At 34.3% G+C, this 21,954-nt stretch overlaps 2 protein-coding genes across 3 annotated transcripts; both read left to right on the top strand.

The window, feature by feature from the left end:
• Positions 1–1,966: 1,966 nt before the first annotated feature.
• On the top strand, positions 1,967–8,470 carry LOC107638339 (protein SIEVE ELEMENT OCCLUSION B-like). Of its 2 annotated transcripts, none has more exons than XM_021120347.2 (7): positions 1,967–2,227; positions 2,316–2,405; positions 3,036–3,394; positions 5,042–5,136; positions 5,244–5,380; positions 6,160–6,654; positions 7,783–8,470. In XM_021120347.2, exons 1-7 carry the CDS (start codon positions 2,027–2,029, stop codon positions 8,389–8,391), a joined length of 1,986 nt encoding a protein of 661 aa, XP_020976006.1. In that variant the 5' UTR covers positions 1,967–2,026; the 3' UTR covers positions 8,392–8,470. The 2 variants fall into 2 exon arrangements, with proteins under 2 accessions (XP_020976006.1, XP_016197055.1); XM_016341569.3 differs by having other exon boundaries at positions 1,969–2,227; positions 2,967–3,394.
• Positions 8,471–12,289: 3,819 nt separating this feature from the next.
• Positions 12,290–14,320, top strand: LOC107635819 (uncharacterized). The gene is made up of 5 exons (XM_016339381.1): positions 12,290–12,772; positions 12,853–13,447; positions 13,540–13,817; positions 14,009–14,080; positions 14,201–14,320. The coding sequence occupies exons 1-5, from the start codon at positions 12,290–12,292 to the stop codon at positions 14,318–14,320; spliced, it is 1,548 nt and encodes a 515-aa protein (XP_016194867.1).
• The last annotated feature ends 7,634 nt before the right edge of the window (positions 14,321–21,954 follow it).

The raw sequence follows: 21,954 nt of genomic DNA, 5'->3' as shown, positions 1-21,954 counted from the left end.
ATAACTAACATCTTCATCGATAAATCCGGCAACATGCACAATACCGTTCAGGAGGTACATATCTCCCTCGTTGGCGGTCATCCTTGCCTCAAAGCTGATTCTTTCCACTCTGCCGCACAAATCGCCACTCTGTGCCACACTCTGCCACACAGTGGTTGCTCTGTGCTACTCGCCGTCGCAACCTCATCGCTGTATGCCGCACGCTGTCACTCACTGCCCCTTCCCCCACTGCTGCGGGCTCACTTCCTCCCCAACCTTCTCTCCGACACTTAGATACGGTGAAATTGGTGGCAAGGTTAATCACTACAACGTCTTCAGCTTCCAATCCGAGTATAAATCGTCGCAGTCTCCTCAGGGTTAGGTAAGTTGAGGGTAAATCGTGGCTGGTGTGGAGGGTGTGCAATTTTGAACATAAATCGTGGCTGAGTGCTGAGGGTTAGCTGTTGCACATAAATCGTACCAATTCCTTGTGTTTTTATCTTGAAACACGTAAATCCTCCCATTTTGGGATGATTTATACACAACTTGTAAAGTTGGCCACTTTAGAACGATTAATGAGTGTTTTTTCAAAAGCTATCTATGCATAAATCGTCCTAAGGTGTAATGAATAGCATATTATATAAACCACAAGACCCTGAAACGATTTATATATTATTAGAAATAGGAGATTCACGTTTTAAAAATTATTTTAGTAGAATCAAATAATTTTAGAAGGTTTTATTTTATTGGCTCTAGTAGCTCTATTTTTGGGTTATGGGTAGCTCTTTGTTGTTTATAAGATTTAATTATATTTGGATAAAATGTAACAATTTTTTATAGTTAAACAAATGAATTAATTAATAGCAAGTTTGTATTCGGAGGTTTTGAATTGGCTAGCTAGTTTAACATAAAATATGTGACAAGTATCACAATGATATCAACAACACTCAAAGTACATTGTTTTGTCCCGAATTTTACTTTTATTATCTTTTAGCGATGAGATGCTCTTTTCGTATTAATATGTAACGAAATTCTTTTCTCAAATTTTTTATTGTTGAGATATACATGTTCATTGGTGAACAGAAAAAGGGTATGGCAATCTAATCCTACAATGGCTTTGTAAGATATGCTCTTTTCCCCCTAATCACATCACATCCATCTCGAACAAGTTAAAATGGTATATTAATACAGTTCACATGATGACAAACTTAAGGGACACAAAAGCTACATCAAATTTTTTATATATATTCACAAAAAAATTCTTCCTGTCTAGTAAATATTATTATTTTTTATTATTTAATTAATAATAATTTATATTTATATTTATATTTAATAGAATTTTATATAAATAAATCAATATAATTTATATTTATATTTTTTAAAATTTATATATATAAATTAATAAAATTTATTTATTTAAAATAATTTAATATTTATACTGATTAAATAATAATAAAAATACTAAAATTTGTTGACCTACAAAAATTTTTGTATTCGCAATGTTATTGATTATTATTTGTTACTTACGGCCTCGCATTGTAAATCAATGCTAGGGAATCAAGAGGATATCAGCCATAAATCAATTAAATATCTTTGGGTGAATCCAAAATCTCTACGTAGATGGTGTTTATGATAGGTATTAAGATGTTTCTTCTACTAAATATCAGAATGTTTCTTTTTCATATTAAATGGATTTTTTTATATATTTTATAAATTTTTTTATATACTAAGAATCGGGATTGTTGGAAGTTCCGTGATCCCCTCCCCTATTTCTCTAATGTATCATTCAAATTTTTAATTTAGGGTGAAAAGCAATTAATATCAAATATTATAAATTAAAAACAAATAAAATTAATTAAATATAATTATAAATTAGTTAAGTTATTTACTTTTTGGCTGATCACCTCTTGGTTTCATATACTTTTTCTAAATTAATTTGCTTTATTTATCCTAGCTATAAATAGGCATCATATACATACACTCTAAAGTGTTCATCTAATGAACTTTCAAAAATAGGCCTAATTAAATCACCAAAACTAACATAATAATGTTTAAGGCAATTCCCAGTAGTAATACTACTCATCATCAGGGTTTGGTGAATCCATTCGAAATAAGTGATGAGAAGATTCTAGAGAAAGTTTACCAAACACATTTCCATTGTATTGAAAAGTACGACCATGGATCGCTCCACCTTGTTGCTTCAAATGTTATCAAACATTCAATTGAAACTTCTGAATTGATTTTCAAGGTAAAATATATTTGTATATTTTTAAGCATTCGATCATTGGCAATGATTATGATTTAATTTCTTTTTATTTTTATTTTTTTATAAACAGAATGAGAAACAAATTAATCAAGATAAAGAAGAAACGGCTCCATCAATATCTTTCCCGCGACTCCCTCTCTTAAAGCGTATTTCATGCCAGGTAATAACAAAGTTTAAAGGTGGAAACTCAGGTGCAGTCGACTTCACATAAAGTTGATAGCTGAGAGTTGTTAGATGAAAATTTAGTCAAATCGGTCACCTTCACGTGAAGTCGATTGTACCTGAATTTTTACCAAGTTTAAATTAACAAAGTTATAACTCTATTTCTAAACAGTAATGTTAGAAAGAATTTAATATCTATTAATTATTATAATAATTAATAAATATTAAATAAAATAAATTTTGACTATTTTTTAATTTTTTTTGTTAAATATTTCTGATTTTTAAATACTCATTTTCCTCTAATGCAGAATATTATAAGGTAAAAACTCATATGCAGTTGACTTCACGTGAAGTTGATAATTCAGAGCTGTTAGATGAAAATTTAGTCAAATTATTTAACGACTCTTAGTTATCAAATTTACGTGACTGCACCTGAGTTTCCACCATTTGATTTGAAATTCTCTAACAACCAATTTGGTATTTACTCTAGATTATATTATATCTTGTTCTAAAGACAAGTAAATAATACAAGTTTTTTAATTTTTGGATATTACTGTAGATGATATGTGTAGCTAGCGGTGAGAAACATGAACATGCAGATGAAATAACAATATTGATACTGAAACAGTTGAGATCTTACTCATGGGAAGCAAAAGCAGCGATATCTCTAGCCGCATTTGCGTTAGAGTTTGGAAAGTTCTGGAACCTAGCGTTGCCGCCACGTGGCAACGAACTCGGAAAATGGTTGGCGGAGTTGAATGGGATTGAAAACTTGAGTGAGAACAAGGAGCAGCTGAGTAGGTTCAATGGATTGATGAAGAAGGTGATGGAAGTGATTGATGAGTGCATCACCAACAATAATGAAGACTACAACATTGAGGATGTTCCTGCCTTGGCTGAAACATTGCATCACATCCCTGTTCTTGTTTATTGGGCAATCATCACCCTTGTCACCTCTGCCACCCACATTCATTCCTTCACTCATAAGTAAGCTTCAATCCCGCTACGTTACCAATAGCATTTCTGTCAACTTCTGTCAATTCTTGTTTATAATTGTGTTTAATGGAAGTGTCTAATAAAAATGTCTTTTTTATGATTGTATCTAATAAAAGTATCTTTATAAATATATTTTTTAAATGTATCTCTTTATATATGTGTTTAAAATATAATAATTAATTATTATTGACAATAAATTAGCAGATAATATATTAGTAGTTAGTAACCAATACTTTTCCAATCTATTATATACAGGGTCATTCAAATATGCATGTGCTATCGTCGTTAAGATGATTGGATTAAGATTTTTTAAAATGAGAAAATTGGTAAAATAATAAAATGAGGAGTTAATTATTCTTAAATTAAAGTAGTGGGACATATTTTATAAAATTTACAAAATCAAGAGTGATTAACTTTCACTTTATCAATTCTCTCAATTGAAATTTACGTTGATTATAATATTTTAAAAATATGGTTAAAATTAAAATAATATTTTTTATTATTTAACACAAATTTTTTTAAAAAATATTCCTAACAAAGATATATATTATTATTTCCACAATAGTCATTATAGTTATCATAACATAGACATACTAAAATTCTTTTTACATATATTATTATTGTCACCAGATAAAAAAGTTTTTACTAACAAAGATTCCAAATTTAGTATTTAAAAATAATAAATAATAAAATTTAATTATTGAAAAATAAAAATATTTAAGATTTCACTCATATTTAATTATTGCAAAGACACTTTACTTACAACTGAAAATATTTATACTGTTAAGGGAGAAGAAGCTGGTAACTTAGATAGCAAGTTACCAGGTGTGTGTTAGTTAGAAAGTGAATTCTGTTAGGAGCTGTTAGAGGTTGTTAGTGCAGCTTCTCTAGTAGTATATATGGTAGTGTTTAGTGGAGAGACAGAAATGAAAAGACTGAGACTGAAAGACAGAGATTAAGAGACAGAGATTGAAATAAATTTTAATATTTTGTTTGGTGTAAAATGGGAGACAGAAATTGAAACAAGAATGAAATTTTAATTTAATTTGTACAAAGGGTAAAATTGGAATTAATTAATTGAAATGAGGGTATTTTAGATATAAAATGTTATTAAAGTTTCAGTCTCCATCTCTAAAAATTTTAATCCCCTATGTCCTCACTTTTTAGAGGTACTGAAATTTCGAAGACAAAGACAGAAATTTTAGTACCAATCTCTGAATCAAAAAAACATGATACTAAGTCTCAGTCTCCCAGTCTCTGTCTTAGTACCTCAACAAACGCTACCTATACATCTTAAATGCCTTTGTAAACACAGAATCTAATAACAATTTCTCACTCAATGTCTCTTTCAATAACTCTTGTTCATTCTCTCTGCATCACTAATTGCAAGATCATTCACATATATTGTGGTTTTAATGTGTGCTTTATTTATTCTTTTCACTTTTATATTTAATCTGGCGTTTCAAATAGTGATATACACAAGTTTGAATATATAATAGAATTACTCAGAATATATAATATGATTTAATTGTTAAAAACACTCTGAATTAATATATTATATATATAGAATTAGTTTTTTTTTTTTAATATTTTGTGTATAAATAATTCATATAGTTGGCATTGCTTTCATTCTTTCAGGGGTTATAAGTATGAATTATCCAAATTTGATGATAAGATTGACTCCATTCTCAAAAATTTCAAGGAACTCCGGGAAAAGTGCAAAATGCAAATAGGTAGTTAATTATAGGTTTTGTAATTAACTAGCGGCCTTTAATTAGTGAAGGGTGTTTATTCTCTTACATTATTTGATCTTAGAATCTTCAATTCATGGTGAATGTAGGAGCAATAGAAGATTACAAAAGACGCAAGGATATTATCAGTAGTGCCATTGAAACTACTACTAATAAGGATATTGATATTGTAAATTTTCTTGAAGCTCTTATTATTCCTAATAATGGAATTAGCAGAGAACAGCAGGTAATATTTGCATTACTATACTGATTAATAATTTAGCTTTATCTGATATACTCCGTTGTTTAATTATTAGTATTATTCATCAGTCTCTAGTGATTTTTTTTTTTAATTTCTTTCATTTTATATTATTCACGGTTTCTAATGGCTAGAATTTCAGTATATGATACTACTTCTCCTGAAAAATTAAGTTATAAAAGAAGTATACGAATGATTATATATTTAGTACGTTATTTTTTTAGTTATAGAAACTCTAATACTATATCATGATCTTGCTTCTCTCAAAAATTTAAACTGGTAGGAGAAAGTTCATGAATGGTTATATCTATGACATTTAATTAGGTAGCGTTTGTTTTGAGGTACTGAGACAGAGACTGAGAGATTGAGATTCAGTATCATGTTTGTTGATTTAGAGACTAGTACTAAAATTTCTGTCTCTATCTCCAAAATTTCAGTATTTCAGTGCTTCCAAAAAGTAGGGACACATGGGACTAAAATTTTTAGAAATGGAGACTGAAACTTTAATAACATTTTATACCTAAAATACCTTTATTTCAATTAATTAATTCCAATTTTACCCTTTGTACAAATGAAATTAGAATTTTATTTTTGTTTCAATTTCTGTCTCCCACTTTATACCAAACAAAATACTGAGATTTATTTTAATCTCGGTCTCTTAGTCTCTGTCTCTCGGTTTCAGTCTTTTCGTCTCTATCTCTCTACCAAACTCTACCTTAAGGTTAACGATAAATGGTTGATCCATAATATTTGAATCTTAACTGCAGGTTGGCGTTCAAGATTTCAAGAATAAGTACGTATTATTGTTCATTTCAAGTATTGATGACAACTTTGAAAGTGAGATTCAACTACTAAAATCAATGAATGAGAAACTAAAGGAAGATCCAAAAGAGATACAAGGCTACAAGAAAGAGGACTTGAAGATTTTATGGATTCAATTAGTGGATGAGGGTGATGGAGATGAGAAACCAAGCAAAGTATCATTGGAGAATCTTGACAAAGGGTGGTATGTGGTAAAGGAATTTAAGTTCAAAACAGGTATAAGGTTGATGAGAGAGGTGTTGAAGTACAACAAGGAGAAGGCAATTATAATGCTCATAGGCCCTCAAGGCAAAGTAGAGAACCATGATGCAAAGCACACAATTTCTACATGGGGAATTGATGGATTCCCATTTAGAGCTTCTGATCACATTCGTCTTACAAAGCAATGGGACTGGTTTTGGAACCTACTCACCGATTTCAGTCCATCAATAATGGAATTGGTATGTGAATATTTGCACCTAAACATCTATAATTGTTTATGTTTTATCCTTCTTAGTCCCTTATTACTATCTATATATCCACCACCTCAACAATCTCACCCCTTAGAGGGAAGAGGGAAGTAGGGCTGGCAATTCATACCCTACTCGTGGGTATCCAACCCGATCCAACCCGTTCGGGTAGGGTAGGCTACCCGACCCGCTGCGGGTAGGGTAGGGTACGGTCTGGGTATGCCTGCGAGTAGGGTAGGGTACGGGTTTAGGGTGTATCATATCTTACCCTACCCACACCTCATATATAACACATATTTTATTAAAAATGAGAGCTGAACCCACAACCTCCTTTATGTAATGACTTACAATAAGTAAATAACCATTAAACTAGTTAGTTAATTTAGTAATTTAGAGCATTAATTTTTTATTTTTTATGTTATTAATATGTATAGAATTTGAAATGATTAAATTTTATATTTACTTTGAAAAAATTTGATATTTCTATAGGTAGGGTAGGGTAGGGTTTAGAACTTTAAGGTGCGGATAGAGTTATGATTAAGAGATTCTCAACCCGCGGGTAGAGTTAGGGTAGAGTCCAAACTCTACTCTACCCTACCCATTGCCAGCCCTAGAGAGAAACGCAATGGAGAAAAAAGAGGAAGAGGAAGATGTATAGAAAGAGAGAAAAGTGTTATGAGAGAGCGTTACAGTTATTTACAAACAAAATTTTGTCATAAAAATATACGTTATTGTTAGAGGAATGATAGAGAACCATCAGAATTTATCGTTTTGGATAAAGTATGTTATTGAATTACTAAACTAAATGAGCTAGATTAAATAAATGATTTTGTTAGATAGACAATGACTTTTATAAACAATGTGAATAATGGACTTTAAAATTAGTCCAATAAAGTAAAAACACATTACACCCCTACGAAAATCACAGAAATCACAAGTGGAAAAGAGAAGTTACTGTATGCATAACTGCATTGTTCACTAAACGAATTGTCTCTATACTTTTCCTTAAATAAATTCAGTTGATTCTGTCGGCTCCTAACATTTATCTTCTTGTTATTTACAAACAAATTTTATTTCACCTTATATCCGAAAATAATAATTTTTTTCCCATGAATTCAGATAGAGAAGGGCTGCTACCTGTTCATCTATGGTAGTACCAACAATAAGTGGATCCAGGATTTCACTACAGCTTTGGAGAACTTGAATGTAAGCATGAAATCACCAGAAACCACATCAATTGAGTGGTATCAATTTGGAAGGGAAAGCCCAAAGATTATACCATGCTTCTGGATCGCCATAGACAACTTACTACTCTCCACCAAGAAACAGAAGAAGAATGAAGAAAAAGAAGAAGAAAACTCTGTAACAAGAGAGATACAGAAGCTGCTGTTACTTAAACAAGACCCAAACGGATGGGTAGTTCTGAGTAAAGGGCGTCAGGTGAAGCTTCTTGGTGAAGGTGAAGCTATGCTTTACACAGTGAAAGCTTTTGATGCTTGGAAGAAGGGAAGATTGTATAGAGAAGTAAGCTTTGATTCTGGTTTTAAACATCACTATGAGCATGAGAGAAGCAAGCGTAAACAAAAATGTGCACATAGAGAATTTGTTAATTATCCCACGGATATTTTAGCTCATATTCCATGCCCTGTTAAGTGTGGACATGAAATGGAGGTAACTTCCGTTAACTATAAGTGTTGTCATGGACTTGAATCTAGCCATCATATTTAAACTTTTTTGTTTACACTTGTAATCATCTTTGTTATGTATTATGAATGTTGACAACTCCTATGTCTAATCATTTATGTGAATAAGGAATAAGTCATACAAAAATACTATTTTTATATTAAAATTAATTATTAATATATTTATGTATAAATATATGTAGTTTAATTTATTTTTAATATATATTTATATTTTATACTAATAGCTAATTTCAATAGCTGATTTTAGTGTACATATAATATAGTCATATATAATATCATATTGATTATTGAATAAGGAATAAATGATATCATATTGCACAGTTCCCCTTCTTGGGCACCGTTATGTGCCTTGAATGGATTATAGAAGGGGCTTATAAATAGGACTGGCAATTTGTATTCTATCTGTGAGTATCCAATTCGGTCCAATCTGTTCGGATAGGATAGGTTATTCGATTCGCGCAGGTAGGGTAGGGTACGGGACCCGTATCTCATATATAACACATATTTTATAAAAATTAGGTATATAGTAAAGAAAGTGAGAGTTGAACCTACAACCTTCCTTATGTAATGATTTACAATAAGTGAACAACTACTAAACTTAGTTAATTTGATAATTTAGAACATTAATTTTTTATTTTTTATGTTATTAATATGTATAAAATTCAAAATGATTGAATTTTATATTTACTTTAAAAAAATTTGATATTTCTGCGGATAGAATTGGATAAAGTAGGGTTTAGAATTTTAGGGTTAGGGTTGAGAGATTCTCAACCCGCGAATAAGATAAGATAGAATTTTAATAAAATTTTTAACTCGCGGATAATGTTAGAGTAAGGTCCAAACCCTACCCTACTCATTGTAGGTCCTACTTATAAAGGCTGAAAAACAGGTAATCGACCATGTTTGTGAATGGATCTGATTGGAACACATGCTAGTTTAACACGGATAGCAAGAACCCAACTTGTTGGGTATCTACAAGAAGAATCTTTTAAAGAAACATTACGACAAAGGAGAAAAAACAAGAAGCATTACAAGAACCTTTGATACACTTAACATAGCTGAAACTCCAAATAACATTTTATTAGTTGTTCACATGTCACTCAATGACATTATTATAAGTAGTTTAATTTAATCACTAAATTTTGTTAGACGAATCAAATTTTTAATATTTTTAAGTTTATTAATTTTTTTTTATTGTTCTCGTATTTGTGTAAAGACTACTTTAATTTATGATTTTTAATTTTAGAGACTAAATTAAATAGTTTAGCAAAATTCAGGGATTAAATCAAATCACTTGCAATCATAATATAATATCTCAATCATAATATAATATCTCAAAAGCACATTATAAGTAGTTTATCACTAACTGACATGCCATTATCCGAATATACATGGTCGAACCATGTTTTAACTAGTAACATTGATAGTCCATATTAGTATGCCATATCAATATGTCACATCGACATGCTGTAAAGAAAAATATTTGATGAATTAATGTCAGTCATAAATGCTAATTTTAGGAGCTAAATTGAAATTTTGAAAACCAATTTGAAGTGCAAATATAATTTTGTGAACCAATTTGAATATTAACTCAATAATTTTAGTAATTACTTTATTTCTAATAAGATGACAAATTAAAGATAATCAATGAGAATAACTTTATATTGAATACTTTTCGGATATTCAAAAAAAGATTATTAATGTATTAATAGTAGAAAATTTGTAAAACAAAGATTAGAAAAAATAATTTTAATTTTTTTTATTAAAATGAAGAAAAGTAAGAATTATGAAGATTGAATACATAACTCTAAACTTAAATGAGTTTATTAAAACTGAACCATTAAACAATATACAAGGGTAATATCATATAACAATCACTATATACAATATTAGTGATTCACCATAAAAAAACATAAGTTGCTGATAAAATTAAAAATTAGTTTAAGGGTAAATACCCTTTCCGGCCCCTGAACATTTTAAAGTGGGACATATCGCACCTTTATCATCCAGAAATCTCTACCCGATCCTCGACCAACGACATAAGTGAGCAAATCGACCCCTGTGACCGGTTGCTAACAGGTGACCTAGTTGACGTATCAGGTGGATGCTAAGGTGTCAACTGAATGTGCCACGTGTAAGTAAAATTTGTTGCAGGGACTCAAAACCCCCTCCCTGCAACTCAAACGGCGTCGTTTTGTTGGGTTAACATTTTCCCTCACTTTCGATGTACATTTACTGTAATCTCCCTCTTCTTTTCATTCATTCACTAAAAAGCCCTAACACTTCATCTTCCACCATTGTTTCCCTCCAGAACCTTTGCACGATGCTAGAACGGAAGTGTGGGATAATCGAATCTGCGACGAACGTGTGCATGGCATAGACGTTCACTGTGTGAGACGGCAATGAAAGGTTAGTTCAGATTTTTTATTTTCACATTGTGTTAGTTAAGAATATAGTTGTTTTCCATGCATGTCTATGCGGGGTGTGATGTGAGGAGCTTTACGTTCGAGATGATTAGTATGATTAATGGATAAAGTGGTTACGAAGAAATACTGTTTTTAATTAGGGTTTGTTAATGCTAGGGGTTGATAAATGTAGTGAGTAATCCGGGTAATGAAATTTGTATGTAGTGGTTATAGTGATGATAATGTTGGTGGCATTATTATGCATTACGGTAAAACTGTTTTTAAATGTTGCAGATGTCTGTGTTTGTGATCCCTGTGTTTAACCATGGCGGAAAGCTTGTTAGAGCTAATGGTAAGCTACATTACTTAGACGGGAAGGTAGAGAAGTTTTCTCCAATGGATATTGATTTCGTAAACAAGAAGGATTTGGAGGAACTTTTCAAGGGTTTGGGGTACTTGACATACAAACAAATCTACTGGCACGACCCAACTGTTATTGAGTTCGAGGATGGTCTGCATGTGCTCTATGATGATAAGGAGATCAACAATATGTGCGACTTCACTATGAGGCATAATCTAAAGGAGTTCCACCTTTACTTTGATCATGGAGTGGATATCCCTGATGTAACTAACGATGAGCCTGTGGAGGAGGAATGGGTATCTGAAGATGAGGATGTCTTGGCGGTGACAGATTCTTCAATATCTTCTTCCTCCTCCTACGATTCATACGAGAGTGCTGAAGATGAAGCTTACAAGCCCCCTCCTCCTGGGTATGAAACTGACAGTTCTGAGGAGGCTGTTGATGTACAAAGTAAAAAGAAGAAAAATGGGAAGTCTTGCTCACCTAACACCATGGCAAAGAGAAGGGCCTCCAGGAGATATACTGGTAAGAGGAGGATGAAGCATGTTCTGAATACAGAAAGGGAAAGTGGGCCTAGCAGTGGAGATTCATGGTTGGGCCAAGGCCCAGGTAGTGGAGGCTGTGTTGGGCCGGATCTGGGTAATATGGAAGGCCCAGCTAGTGAGGGAAATGTGGGGCAGAAAGGGGTTGCAAGTCAGGCTGGTGAGGAATTCCTTGATGGTGATGATATTATTTATGAGTATGAGTCTGAGGGTTTTGTGACTCCAGTTTCATCTGATGATGAGAGGGGCCCTTCTGGGCCAGAATTTAATGAGGGCAAAACATTTGGAGAGGTGCAGTTTAGACTAGGGATGCAGTTTGCAACTATGAAGCAATTTAAAAGGGCACTTAAGGATGTCTTTGTGCAAGATAAAAGGGATTGCATGTACCTAAAAAATGAGCCGGGGAGAGTTAGAGCAGCCTGTGCTGAGGAAGATTGTCCTTAGCTGATTTTTGTGTCGAAGAACTCGGTTACCAAGTCTTTTGAGGTCAAGACATTCCACAATGAGCACACATGTGGCCGGGATTATGGCAGCAACCTTGCTGATAAAAAATGGGTGGCTGAGAAATTGGGGCTGAGACTAAAAACGCAACCAAAGTTGACACCTAGGGAGGCAATGCAGCATATAAAGGAAGACTATAATGTTCAACTGAATCGGAAGATGATTACACAAGCAATAAAGCAAGCTAGGGAGACTGTGTTGGGCAGTGAAGGGGCTCAATTTGGGAAGCTTAGGGACTATCTGAATGAGATACACAAAAGCAATCCCGGGAGCATAGCACATATGAACACCTTACCCCAACCACAAGGGCCAAACTTGTTTCAAAGATTGTATATCAGTTTTGATGCTTGCAAAAAAGGCTTCAAGAATGGGTGCAGGCCTCTCATCGGTTTGGATGGGTGTTTTCTGAAGGGTTACTATGGAGGCCAATTGCTTTCTGCAGTGACCCAGGATACAAATAATCATGTCTTTGTGATCGCATTTGGTGTAACCAGGGTTGAGAACACTGATAATTGGAAATGGTTTCTGAACTGCCTTCAGGAGGATTTCGGGTCAAGCATGCTCTTTGGATGGCATTTGATGTCTGATCAACAGAAAGTAAGTTTCATAATTACTAGCTAGCATCATGTATTGTTAAGTGTTCTGTTAGATTAAATGTGTGATATCATATACTACAGGGTCTTGTTCGGGCAGTCCAAGAGGTGATGCCAAATGCATTTCATAGAAACTGTGTGCTGTATATGTGGAAAAACTGTGAAAAGAGGTTTAGGGACAAACAGGTTAAGGGTTGTGTTTGGGAAGCAGCTAGGAGCACAACTCCAGTTCAGTTCAAGGCTGCTATGGATAGGTTGAAAACTGTGAGTAATGGAGCTTGGGAGTACATGAGTAAGTTTGACCCTAAGGTATGGTGTAGGGCTTTTTTCAGTCACTATCCTAAGAACGCTGCTGTGACAAACAATATGTGTGAGTCTTGGAATGCAGTGATTGTGGAGGCTAGGGAGAAACCAATTCTGACACTGTGTGAGGAGTTACGGGTTCATATTATGAACAAAATGGCTAGACACAAGAGGATCCTAGGGGCATATAAAGGAAAGCTGGCTCCAGTACAACAAATGAAATTGGACAAATGGATTAAGCCAGAAATTCACAAGTGGAATGCTCAATGGTGTGGTGACAATGACAGGGTTGTGTTTGAGGTATCCAGGAATACACACAAGCTGGGGGTTAACCTGAAAAATCAAACATGCACATGTAACTTATGGCAGCTCACAGGTTAGGTGAAAGCATGTCAATCAGTTTCAATTTTTTTTGGCAATGTTGTTGAGCTATGACAGATGTTATAATTGCTAAATTCTGTAATGTAGGTGTACCTTGTGTTCATGCTGTTGCAGCCATATCCAGAGTGAGGGTAAAAGCAGCTGAAGACTTCGTGTCTCCATTTCTCACTATGGAGGCAATAAGGAAGACATATGACATCTGTATCAACTCTGTACCCAGTGAGGAGTTTTGGGAACCAACTGACCAACTGAAGGAAGATCCACCCAAAATAGTGAGACCTGTTGGTAGACCAGTTAAGAGGAGAAAGGAATCAGCTACCCCTCCAGCTCCAACTGATGGCAGCAAGGTTAGAAGGACCTTCCAGGTTACCTGTAGCAAAGGCGGAGAGGCTGGCCACTACTTCAAATGATGTAAGGGAGCACCAAAAAATCCTAACTGGCAACCAAAAAGGAGGAGAACTAATAAGGTATGGAATAATTTTTTCCACAATTTAGTTTTCTTTCTGCAGCCATGGAATACTACCAAAGTTAATTGAATTTTTAACTCATTGTTCAGGGTGGTACTTCTGGCCAATCTCAGAACAAACTCATGCATCAGAGGCCGAACCCTACTTTAGAGGAAATTAGGGTTAGATATCTGAATTTTACTTTGCTATACTTTTTGTTCTTTAGGTTTACTGGCTTCATTGGTTGTGTGTATGTTTGTTGCTGAATGGTTTGCCATATTATTGTTGTACTCCTGGAATAGGCTAAGCTAAAGAAGCATAAGAAAAAGATGCCCAAGAGGCCACATGCTCCACAAGAGGAAATGCCAATTTCTCAATCTGCCCCTACAGTGATATATGTTATAGTATACTATGCAGTCTAAGTTGTTTACTCATTTTTTTTCTTACTAACTGGATTATTTTGGATGTTGTTGAATAGCAATCTCAAGGTGAACCAGTCCAGCCAAGTCCTGTATCACCAGCCCAGACAAGACCTGCACCACCAGCCCAGCCAAGTCCTGCACCACTAGCCCAGACAAGGCCTGCACCAACAGCCCAGCCCACTCCTGCACCACCATCCCAGCCCAGTCCTGCACCACCAGCCCAGCCAAGTGCCAGACTCAGGCCCAAGCTGAAGACCTGTAGGCCACCAGGTCCTCTGTCTCCACAAACAAGCCACCAACCAGCATCTGCAGCAGAAAATCTTGAGGCCATCACCAAGGAAACAGTTGCTGCATCAAGTGGAGGAACCACTTCAGACTTATTGAAGTTCATTCCAACCCCAAATTTCAGGCCACCAAAGTAGACTTAGTTAACTAGGAATTTTAGACTATAAGACTTATCTGTTTGTCTTGCTGTTTATGTTTTCCTGGCTGCTGCACCAGAATTCTGAAAACTGCATATGTTTAGGGACATGTTTTTTTGGAAAACTACTTGGACTCACATAGTGTGTGAGTTTTATTTTGTAAACTTTGTCTGGTGTACCTTCTTTGTTACCGAGATGGAAACTTTACCTCACATGGCTTGGATTTGTGAAATGACAATGTTTAACCCTTGTGAAAAGGTTGCATTTTTACTATGTTTTCAATTTGGTTTACCATGATTCTGTCAATCAATTACACACAAATCATGAAATGCAGAAAATACTCATAACTGACTAAACAAACTCTATTCATCCAGGATCATAGTTCATTATAATTTCACATTCTTTTCTTTCACTACATCCAGACATTGAACCCATTACAAAACACTAAATTTACAATGTCAAAGGCATATTAACATTATGCAGCTGTTACTATACTACATCCCTTTCCTATTACAATGCCCAACAAGATCAACCCAAACACTTTCCATCTGCTAAGAGCACCACTGTTAATCTCATCGATTTTGACCTCATCCATCTTCTTCTCTATCTCTGCAATTTTTTCTTCCATCTTTTTTGTTGGGTCCGATACTGCCTCTTGTACCTCCTCATCAATACAAAAAGAGGCAACATACTCATCTAGCCAGGCAAAGTATTTGCAATGTCCTCTGTTGTTCTACATCAAACATGCATACTGTTCAGCTCCAACAAGTTACCAAAATAACGCAGCAACCCAAACAAAAATGATTTCCAAAAAATTTACCTTAAAATAGGAACAACCAAAGAAAAGCCTCCTAGGGTTTTTTGAAGTTCCAGATTCGAACAAAATGGCGTATGATCCGCAATTGCACACTGGAGAAACAAATTTCTTCTTTATCCTTCTCGACGCTCCTTTCAGAATGCTTCCATCGGCACTCATTCCACTGCCCCAACTCTCGTCACCCCCACCGCATCTTTTCTCGCGACTCCATGAAGCACCAGAATTTGCACTTGCCATGCCCACCGTTGCAGGTCCTCTCAGATAGCCAGAAGATGCAAACCCTAAACCTTTTCAATCATTCAATAATGGGGGAATTTTAACCCAACAAAACGATGCCGTTTGAGTTGCAGGGAGGGGGTTTTGAGTCCCTGCAACAAATTTTACTTACACGTGGCACATTCAGTTGACACCTCAGCATCCACCTGACACGTCAACCAGGTCACCTGTTAGCAACCGGTCACAGGGGTCGATTTGCTCACTTATGTCGTTGGTCGAGGATCGGGTAGAGATTTCTGAATGATAAAGGTGCGATATGTCCCACTTTAAAATGTTCAGGGGCCGGAAAGAGTATTTACCCTTAGTTTAATAATTGTAGATACTTTTTGGAATGTGATGCAATATGACATTTATTTGGCTATGATATCCAAGAAAAAGAACTATTTGTGATTAAACTTTCATTCCATGATTTACGTTACAATAAATCTTCTTATATGCCTAATATTGTTGAAAAGACAAAATATCACAAGTCTATGTTTTTAAGTTAAATGACAACTAAAAGGTCATATCTTCATACTTGAAATTCGACTTATGTTATTTTTAACAAAGTTTGTTTAACTTGAAAGAAGATAATTCATAATTGAAAAGTTGACTTATGTACTTGCAAGTAATAATATGTTTATATTCAATTTTATTTTCATATATGTGTAATTATTTAAATTTGAAGTCTTCACAACATGTACTACGCATCTATTTTGTTTGGTTTGCTGATATTATAAAAAATATTTAGATGACTTTCAGCTATTATAATTTAGTACTATATAGACTATAAAACTTTATCATTGTCATCCACTTTATTAGAAAAAAATTCTATGTATATCGCTACAAGAAAAACGCTGAATATCGTCGGATTTAATGTCGAACATTAGCAGCGGATTTACCGACGAATTTATCGGCAAATTTGACAATAAATTCGTCAGGTAAAAAAGTTACCGTCGAATTTAATTTTTCGATGATAAATCCACCCGTAATAAATGTAGGGAAAAAGAAAAAATTGGCACGAGCATGACCGTCGGATTTACAGCAAAGCATGCAATACTGCGTTTTGGTCACTCGCAAAACATTACCGGCAGATTTATCCGTCAATAAATCCGATGGTAATCTTGCCCTAAATTCAAATCGCAGACCCTCCCTTCTCATTTTTGCATTACTCTCTCTCACTCCCACACACAGAGGCACAACGCCGCCCCCTTTTCCCCTGCCATTTCACTCTCACCTTGGTTCACCACCACCATATGCTCGCCTTCGTCGTCACGCCTCTCGCCGGATCCACCACATCGTGTGCTTGCAAATCGCGTCTCCTCCGGATACACTGCATCATATGCTCTTGCCAAATCCACCGCACGCTCGCGTCTCGTCGCATCGCCTCCGCTCATCGTCCAACACGTGCTCGTTGCTAGGTGTCTTGCTCCCTCTGTCTTGTATTCTGCTCATCCGCCATGACTGCACCCAATGCCTGGTGAGTGCTTGCGTCTCGCCACGCTGTGCAGTATCCCCATCCCTCGGTCGCCTCTCTTCTGCAGATGTTGCTGCATGCACTGCATTGCCTGACTCTGCAGCTGCAACAACAATAAACATGTAAGTTTTTCTTAGTTATTTTAATATTTTATATTTATTGTTAATAGTTGATTCATTGATTAGAATATGATTTATGAATCTGATTAGAATAGGCAAGAGGTTGATCTTAAAATGTTGAAATGTTATTGTTGCTAATTTTATTGTAGAATTAGGTTAGGAATTGGGTTTGCTGACTATGAATATGCTGATTTTGTTAATTGTTGAATTGGTTTATAAATTCTTTTTGCTGATAATGAACACGAATTAGTTGCTCTAGACTCGAGAAATTGAACAATATAATGAAATATGTAATTCAAATGCCAGTCCAAATGCTAGTACATCTTCTACTTTGTCAAAAGATAAGGATAATGAAGTGGTATGTATTATTTTCTATTTTGACTATCAGTGAAACTGTATATCTGAATGGTTATAATTAACTGCTTCTGTTATTTCACTCTTAGGAGTGGGATATCAGTTCTGATCCTCAAGACAAATATCTTATTGGCAGTAAAGTTCAGGCTGTTTGTAGCGAAGATGGAAAATGATATATTCAGCAATTAATTTCTTTTGATGCTTAAGTTGAGCGAGTTACTGAAGCTACAAAGCAGGCTATCAAACGGAAAATTGCACAGGCAGCAACTATCAATGTCCAATCATGAAGTTTACCGGCAAAGCTTCATTTAGAACCGGATGAGCCTAAGGATGTGGTAAGTTATTCAATAAGATTATCATTTTCTAATGTTTTCCTCTTATCTATAAAATTTATTAGTTTGATACATAGAATGCTTGCTACTGTATTTGACTAAACCTTTTTTACTATTTAGATAGTCTTAAGTTTGTCTCTTATTCTCTCTGCCACTTCTGATAATTATTTTTTGGATGACTACCCGATAGTCGTTCATGTCGTTGTGGCGACCGTGATGCTCCATCTTTCTCAGTCTCTACGCCTTCGTGGTTGCATCTTCCAATAGAGTCTAAGTATGATTTATTCATTCTATGTTTTGATTCCTTGTTTATTATGATTTTTAAAATTTTCAAGTCTTAAGATTTTTATTTATTGAATTCTATTTGTAAATTGTATTTACTTGGTGAAACTTGCAAATTCTTTGTCCTGGTTTCTTAGGATTTTTTTTAGTTTTGTTTGTAAATTCTTTTTATTTGCTGAAATTTGTTGTTATATATTAAGTTTTAAACACTTTTTTTTAAAAAATTTAAGTTTGCCGTCAAATTTACCGTCGATTAAATCTACCAGTAGTTATTAATTTAATTATTAATTAATAATATATTACCTTCGAATTTACCAAAAAAAAAAATCCGACGGTAAAATTACCAACGAAAATATTTCGACGGTAATTAGCGGCGGGCGAAAAAAATCGCCATTAAATCATTACCAACGGATTTCGATGGTAAACATATTACCGGCAGAATTTTTTGATAAATCCGCTGATAAATCCCCATCATTTTTCTTGTAGTGTATGTAGTTGCTTTATAAATATCTTGGAAGTGAGATTTTAAACAATATTTCTTTAAGAAGTTCTGAAAATTATTACAGCTCCTCTTGAATACTCAAAGAGGATGCGAATATTCCATGATACTTATAAGAACGTATATTTTACTCTTAAATTGTTACAAGATGATAGAAAATTCATGGATTTCATTAAAGAGTAAGCTCATAGACCTCAATATCATACATCAGGAGGTTGTTTACTATTCTACTATCTTCCAACAATATTTCAATACCAAAACACATCTAGAATAGCTGTTGACATGAGTTCTCAGATAATATTTTATATCAATGAGGAAAAATCCTAAATATGAAGGGTGAGTTTTATTAACTACTGATGAGATCCAAAAGCATGTTTAAAATTTCACAAAATAGAGTTTCTTCGTTGCAAGTATAGTCTAAACCAACAATTAACTCTCAATCAAAGTTTAATTCAAAGACGTCACAATCAACACAAAATAGTCGGGAATTTTTAATTTTTGGATCGTTCTCCCTAGGAATTGCAATAGAGTCCTCAATTATTGGCTATGAGGGAATGAGGGTTTGATGGCAAGAGGCAAGTAATGTAATAAGAAACCTCTTGGTAAGGATTGAGAGTTAAGGTTACCTATCCTAGCCATTGGCCATAAACATAGATTGGTTATGAAGAGTTAATCCTACTTAGTCAACCCTAACATCGAGGATAAGTCAAATAGGCATAATTGATCTCAATCTACAAGTCTTAACCAACTCACTAATTAGCTTAGTGAAAGACTAACGTTAGTGGAAACCAAATCAACTAACTACCCTAATATATCAATCAAGAATGGACATCAATGACTCAAAGTCACCAAAGTCCTCAATTCCAAGCAAAGAGTGTGAAAAACTACACTAAAACTAAGCCAAACATTTTATCAAACACTTGGTGTATATGAAAATAAAAGCATATTAAATTGCAATAATAATAAAATATAAAGCTACCAAATGCAAGAAAATAATAATAACAACTCAATTAAATAACAATAAATAAAGAAACATTAAATTGCATTAATAAAAATTCAAATTAACAAGAGTTGATCAACAATAAAATAACCAAATAAAAGAAATAACAAGTAAAACTAAAAGAAGTAAGATGTTAGAACAAGAAATAGTAAAGAAAACTAAATCAAGACAAGTATCAAAGCATCAATCTAAGAAAAATTTAAAACATGTCTAAACTAAAACATAATTGCTCTCCCTTTGTTCCCTATTGAATTAGGCTCAAAATAGCTTCAGAAATTAGTTGGATTGGGTTCTGGAGGCCCAAAAATCGCTGCCAGCGTTTTGTATTTAATGAAGTCACGTGTCAGGACTTGTGCGTACGCACACTTGCTGATTCTCTTCTCGTGCGTATGCATGACAGCATGAACTTCCGATCGTGGGTGCGCACGCATCATTGTTCATACGCACACTTGCTGAAAAGCTCCAAACTCTATTTCTTCATGAATTCTCCACTTTTGCATGCTTTTTATTCACTTTTCCAATCCATATTAGCCTTGTAAGCATGAAATCACTCAACAAACACATCAAGACATCAAATGGAATTAAAGTGAATAAAATTTAGTAATTAAGGACCTAAAAAGCATGTTTTCACTTTTAGGCATAATTTAGGAAGAAATCATGAAACTATGCTATTTCAATGGATAAATGTGAGAAAAGTCAATGAAATTCATTCAATTAAAACAAATAAATACCATGAAATGTGGATTCATCAACTACATTGATAGAAAAATTTACTAAAATACCCTCATTTATATATAAAAGTTATAAGTTATCATCTTGAATATTTAATGTTTGTATTAGATTATGTTAAATGTGTTTGGAATTTTAGATTTTGTTACCTTAATAGTTATGTATTTTGTGTTAATATAATTTTTTTTTAATTTAAGGCATTATCCATAGAAGAGTTTAATTTAGGGTTTAGGGTTTAGAGTTCAGGTATCCGCCATTCCCGCATGAATAATTAAACATGGACCTATAACGAGGAGTGGACAAGATGGGTAAATGGAGGGGAGAAAGGGATATCTTCCCTACAGATTCCCATTGTCATCCCTAGCCATGATAATGAAAAGGTTCAAGAAAAGTTCATCTCATGTTAGATCATACTCAAATCAGTTTTAACATAAGAGTAAAATCAAATTAACTATTAGATTTAATGAATTTTATAAAACTTTTATTGTAATAACTACTATGTGTGTTTTCAATTTCTTTTAAAATATTTAATTTCTTTTATATATTTTCGTATATGATTCTGTACAGGTAAGGGTGGCAACACTATCCAAACCCGTGGGTATCCACCCCACCCCTATATGCTTGAGGTAGATAATTATCCACCTTCGCACTGGGACGGATTTTTAACAGAGCGGGTTCTTGGGCGGGGCGGGACAAGAGTCGGGTTTCGGTTAAACCCGCCCCGGTATATATAATATATATAAATATATATACTTTTATTGAGTTAAGTCTCAAAGTGGTATCTGAAGTTACACTCGATTTTCAAAGTAGTCCCTGAACTTAATAGTTACCTAATTTCATTCCTAAAGTTATACGTTGGGACCCACAATCGTCCTTCTAGCAATTTCCGTCCACTTGGCTCCACCGGAAAGCTGATCTGTATTCCTTCGTGACAGGCTGGCAAAGAGAAAATGATGTAGTATTGTTGTGGCGCGTAAATGGAAGAAAACGTCATTGTTTCTCTCTCAAGATCTCACTTCCTCAACGTTAAACTAACGTATTGCCTCTCCCTCTCAAAACACAACACAAACAGAGAGGTGTTTTCTTCTCCCCCTACCCTCATCAATGGCGTTTGTGCGATTACTGTGGCCGTAACAATTTGGAAGGTGGAGACTCCTCCGAACTCTAAGGATGAGTTGGAGGAGGTTGATTCAGATGAGGTCTTTCCTGTGTTCAGAGAAGGAGGAAGGTTTGGAGAACTTACGCTTGAGATTGGAATGACATTCACTATAAAGATGGAGTTTAAAGAGGATGTGTGTGAATATTGTATTCAGGAGGGTAGGAGAATTTAGTTTAAGAAGAATGATAA

The sequence above is a fragment of the Arachis ipaensis genome, chromosome B4 (genome assembly GCF_059453495.1).
Source record: "Arachis ipaensis isolate K30076 ecotype BB chromosome B4, ASM5945349v1, whole genome shotgun sequence".
In the NCBI taxonomy this organism is placed as follows: domain Eukaryota; kingdom Viridiplantae; phylum Streptophyta; class Magnoliopsida; order Fabales; family Fabaceae; genus Arachis; species Arachis ipaensis.
Note: the sequence above shows the minus strand (reverse complement) of the source record. Positions and strands in the feature narration are given on the sequence as shown.